Source organism: Sabethes cyaneus, chromosome 3 (genome assembly GCF_943734655.1).
Source record: "Sabethes cyaneus chromosome 3, idSabCyanKW18_F2, whole genome shotgun sequence".
Lineage (NCBI taxonomy): Eukaryota > Metazoa > Arthropoda > Insecta > Diptera > Culicidae > Sabethes > Sabethes cyaneus.
Window position 1 is genome coordinate 230552524 of NC_071355.1, and position 5419 is coordinate 230557942.

General features: G+C 40.6%; 1 protein-coding gene across 1 annotated transcript; it reads right to left on the bottom strand.

Annotated features, from left to right (window-relative positions):
* Nucleotides 1-1785: 1785 nt before the first annotated feature.
* On the bottom strand, nucleotides 1786-2890 carry LOC128740862 (hydroxysteroid dehydrogenase-like protein 1). Its single transcript, XM_053836433.1, has 4 exons — nucleotides 2725-2890; nucleotides 2426-2659; nucleotides 1923-2371; nucleotides 1786-1872 (listed from the first exon to the last, which is right to left on the bottom strand). The coding sequence occupies exons 1-4, from the start codon at nucleotides 2888-2890 to the stop codon at nucleotides 1786-1788; spliced, it is 936 nt and encodes a 311-aa protein (XP_053692408.1).
* Nucleotides 2891-5419: the final 2529 nt, after the last annotated feature.

Below are 5419 nucleotides of genomic sequence, written 5' to 3' on the forward strand. Positions count from 1 at the left end.
ACGAAAATAATTAAGTTTCGTAGAAAATGAATCCTTGTGTGGCATCTAACATATCAGCAAACTTTCATTTCATTAAAAAATATTCGAGACAAACCGTTTTGTTAGTTGAGTTAGAATTGCTCAGATAGTGCACTTACACCCCTTTCCTTCCAAACGAAAACCAACTTTTATTTTGCTCGTTTTTTTCATGTTTTTAAAAAAGTCATTAAACGGTAAAATTTTGACGTGAATTTTCTGGCATGCATAAAACCTTACTCAAAGTATCCTTTCCTACCATTATCTCGATTTTTTCAATTTTGTCACTTACACCCCTTTCCTTCTCACCCCCTCAAATCAGACCGGACCAAGTCGCAAAATTTAAATAATTTAAATTATTGACAACACACGGTTAAGAATTTCCAAAGCGACAATTCACTCTAATCAGAATACATAAATGTTTTAAACAGCCAAAGATACGAAATGATTTCGAACGATTGAAACCTTTAAACTACACAGTAGTAGCAAACTTGGACTTTGACTTCGACCGGCCCAAGTCGCAACATTTAATAAAATGAGTTAATGACAGCAAACGATCAAGAAATTTCTAAGCTACATTATACACTAATCAGACTACATAAATGTTGCAAACAGCCAGAGTTATGAGAAGATTTCGAACGATTCATAGCTATAAACCATACAGAGCAGCAAACTTTGAACGCGTTTTTCTCGAAATCAAAGTTTTGTTACTAGGTTCGGTTTGACTTAACGCCGACCAAATAATAGAATTAAGAGGAAAAGTTTTAGGTTTATCTAGCCGCAATGCAACAAATCTTCTGATTCTGTTTACCATCACAACGAATTTTGCCATTCGACATGAATAACTGGTTTCCCTTGTTTCCTAAAATCATTCATTCATTCGCGAGGAAGAACCAAAAAATATTCTTCATGAAGAATGTAGATGATATCGCTCACTATTGAATGCTTCTTTAGCTGAAGACTGCTTTGTGAATCGCATTAACCCGTAGTTCATGAGTGAGCAATACTTGTTGCCTGCCATACAGGCGATAATTCAGAGAAGAACGAAGAACATGAAAAAGCGAAATATGCCGAATAGCTTCAACCGCAAAGCTGATCGAAGCTGATCTGAGAAGCTTTTTTTCACAGGTCGTGCAACTCTCTAGAGAATAACTAACAAAGAGAGTAAAGCGCTTTCGCGATAATCAGCAAGCCTGGCTGCAATCAAGTCGTTTGCATACTTTTTGATGGTATACAGACAAGCAGGCCTAGCAAAACCTCAGTGACCAGATCCACTATTGAAGGTTACACGGGTTTGCCCATAGTTGTACAAAAAGTCTGTTTGTAAAATCGGTCATTGAACATTTAAGTTTTTTGGAAAGCAGGCAAATAATAACACTACATATTCTTCGTAAAACTGCTAATTTATATAACATTTTTGTAGAAGAAACCACCGTTCTAGATGGTAAGCATTTCGTGATACAAACATTACAACTATAAAAATTACTAATGTATTCAATATATTTTTATTTCAACCTCTTCTTACAAAGTGAGCCTTTTAAGTTACCACTCATAATGTTTTTATTTAGTCCATTAAATTACTATTTCAAAAGATCTAAAAAGTAGAATTCTGGTAAGATATGGCGTTTGTCACTTCGAGGTTAAAGAGACCTTTTTGGCACACGTATAGAGTACCATTTTAAAACATTTTAAAACTTATATTTAAGTTATATAGAACATAATAAAGATATGAATGTAATTTTTTACAGTATAGCAGTCTTTTATTTACTCTTAAACTTCTTTGTTTTTCAAAAGCCCAGCCACGTAATACCAAACAGCTGTACGAACTCTTACCGGAAGAAGTCGAAAAAGGGATATCTGTAATAAAGATGCGATTAAATCTTGTAATTACCATGGATTGAAATTACCTGTATTCCGTGGGCCCAATAGCCAGTGGTAGAATCAGACCGCCCGATCGTGAAGACAGCATGTTTGCCGAATCGTTTCACGTCAGTAAAAAATTGTGTCGAAAATTTTACGGCGTGATAACGTTTATTGATATTGGTACGCACAAATAGCGGAGTTACCAGTTGCGATTCGACTCCGGAGCCATGAAGTTCTTGAGACAAAGCCGTTGTAAAACTATCTAGAAATGCCTTGGAAGCTGCATAAAGTGTGATGTAAGGCCCCGGAGCTAATCCGGCGACGGATGATACGTTGACAATTAGTCCTCGTCTTCGTTGCTTCATTTCCGGTAAGAGCATATGGGTCATCATTACGGCAGCCGTTACGTTGACCGATATTGTTTGCTGTACATCCTGGGTACAGAAACGTTCAAATTCCAGTAGGTAATCTTGACCCACGGCGACATTGTTGACTGATGGAGATCAATTAATGTAATTTAGTTTCCTAATTTTTTTTCGTAACTCACCCAGTATTCCGATTGTGAGTCCAGATATTGATTTTCTAATGGTTTCAAAAATTTGCACGCCCTGTGAAAAGTCAATTGCCATCCACTGGACATCAACGGAATATTGTGACCGTATTTGTTCGGCAAGCTCCGCCAGCTTCGATTCGGTTCTTGAGATCAGAAACACATTCATACCTTTACTGGCCAAATTGATTGCATACTGTTTCCCGATGCCATCGGAAGATCCGGTGATTACTGCGGAAGATTTAAGAAAGAATGTTGATATTTTGATAAAATAATATCCGCATTCTCGTCGCTACCAGCCCAAGGTCCGTACCGCTCGCTTAACGGTTTGCGATTCGGGAAAATTACACTCCACAAAATAGCTAAGGGTGATCTAGCACATTCGTAAAAATATATGACACTTGCGTACACTCCTACTGCCGCCAACAGGTAAAGCACAAATCCGTCTACGTCGAACTGCATCACTGCAGCACGTGTTGCAGATACTGTGAATTCTGTGAACCGACTGATGGCTTCGATTGCTGCATGCCCCGGACAAGTCTAATAAATCTCAACAGTCATTTCTATTGAAGCGTGTCGTCACTGTACTGAACAGCTTAATAATGTAGTTGAAAATTAGAACGATTAGCATTTGCCCTCATTACCGGAGCAGAAAAGAGTATATAGCGGGTGTTAGGTAGCTTAGTGCAGATATTTCATACCGTATACGCGTCACACAATTTTCCATGCGACAATATTATTTGTATGACTAGACTCTTTGTTAGTACTATTGAGATAATCACGCTTTTTGTAGAAGGGACATATTTCTTCTTCAATCCGATAGCTTCTCCTCCTCCCAAATCTTGAAAATAACCCAGTGTGGAGCCGTTGCCAGCGTTTCTCGGACATGTTACTGAAGCTCTTTCGGTAGCGATCTTTACCAGCGGTTTTATTGGTCTTCAGCAACCCTATTCCAAGAATTCAAGCCGATCATCACATCACTAAAACTTAACACAACATAAGAACATCTAACACAAGAAAGAATATTGTTCTTCAACCACCGACCCCGTAATTATGCACTGAACAGACTTACGTATAGAAGTTTTTTAAATCTATAGTTAAAAATTTGCATTATTTACATTGAACATGCAAAGAACTAACAATATGAACAGCAACAAAAACAAAAATATCTGTATTACTGTAAATTGCAATCTCTTTATAGAGGTGTATCTTGCAATATCAGGAATTTTACTTCACTGTACTCGGTCTTGGATTACTCGTTGCCAATTCACTGAGCGTCTCGACACAGGCAAGCCATCTAGTACGCTGGGCTTCTCTATTCCTAGTGCCAGTGGGATTCTTGAAGAGAACGGATTTCACTGCACAATCGTCCAGCATCCTTGCGACGTGGCCAAGCCATCGTAGCCTCTCAAATCTCGACAGGTGGACGATGGGAATCTTTCCGCTTTTCGTTCATACTCCGCCAAAAATAGTCCGCAACACCTTTCGTTCGAATACGGCAAGTGCACGTACAGGCTGTTCAATAAGTTCAAATACAACTTTTCGCATCATGCGCATTCTGTGTATTGGAATTGGTGTTATATATAGGCTAACCGACGCGCAAGGTGTCGACTTGATGTCATTTGTTATTTGTTTACCGCGCGCGATGGAGGAGTACCGCAACGTCGTAGTAAAGTTGTTTGCGAGAAGTGAACGACCCGGCGACATATTTTGGCCGGTGAAATCCCACGGTATGAAGCGGAATTTCATCTATAACACCATCCGTCGGTACCGGGAAACGGGCTCGGTCAATAACCGTGCTAGATCCGGACGGCCGCGTTCGGCGAGGACGCCAGCAGCCATCAAAGTGGTGAGGGAGCGGGTTCGTCGAAAAATGACCCGCTCGATCCGGAAGACCGCTGTTGACCTGGATGTGTCGATCGGGACTGCCCACACCATCATGGCGAAGGACCTGGGATGCAAGCCGTACAAGAAACGTAAGGTTCACGGGGTAACGGAGGTTACAACGAAGAGGAGGCTGGACAGAGCATAACTGATACTTTCGCAGCACGCTGGTCAGGAGTTCGTGTTTTCTCATGAGAAACTCTTCATCTTGCAACAGCCGGACAATGTCCAAAATGATCGGCTGTGGGCGCCGACCCCCGTCCCACATAAACATCCCGCGGTTCCAGAGTGCCGCGTCGGTGATGATTTGGGGAGCCGTATGCAAGCGTGGGAAGTTTCCACTGGTGTTTATCGAGTAAAATGTGAAAATCAACACCGCGTACTATAAGACCGTGGTTCTGGAGAAGGTTATGGTCCCGGAACTTCGTGACCTCTACGGGAGAAAGATCAACAAATCTGGATGCTGCGGGCATTACAGCAATTAAGCCGATGGGACAAACCAAACCTTCCTTTCACTTCAAATACCGGTGCATTATGTCCAACTACTCTGCTTCTGACAGACCGGGGCACAGTCTGTTGATTCTATTAATGAACTTGATGGTCATATTTACGTTTTGATGTGGAGGATGTACTGACAAATAATTTAGAAAACTCGAAAATTTAGGCCTTTTTCAATGGGTTTTTGATACCATTTGGTAGAGATATGCTGGGCGTTGTGTCTCACTTACAGTATGCCCAGGAAGAGTAATCGGTTGTTCTCCTGAATTTCACAAGTGAACTGAATATTTGGAGTATAACTATTGAAGGTCCACACGATCCAGTTGATCCAGCGGAATGGCAGCAACCAAGTCGTCTACATACTTTATGACTGTAGGCAGTCTAGCAAGTCAGCAGAACCTCAGTGACAAGATCTACTATTGTAGCTGATAGTTGATTTCCCATAGCTGTACCAAAAGTTTGTTTGTAAAATCGGTCATCAAAATGGAAGAAACTAGCGCCGATGCAGAATTTCGCTGTCTCAAGAAACAAATCTAAACAAATGTTTTTGATGTGTGTGGTTTGGTTTGTTCTCAACAACATATCATTTCATACTAAAAGTCTTTAAGA

What these genes read in the sequence shown, in the direction of transcription:
- LOC128740862 (XM_053836433.1), bottom strand. Translation starts at nt 2,890, where the DNA reads ATGCAGTTCGACGTAGACGGATTTGTGCTTTACCTGTTGGCGGCAGTA. An exon ending in GCGGTACGGACCTTGGGCTG is followed by an intron (nt 2,660 to 2,724) that starts GTAGCGACGAGA and finishes AATCTTCCGCAG; the next exon opens with TAATCACCGGATCTTCCGAT. An exon ending in ACTCACAATCGGAATACTGG is followed by an intron (nt 2,372 to 2,425) that starts GTGAGTTACGAA and finishes GATCTCCATCAG; the next exon opens with TCAACAATGTCGCCGTGGGT.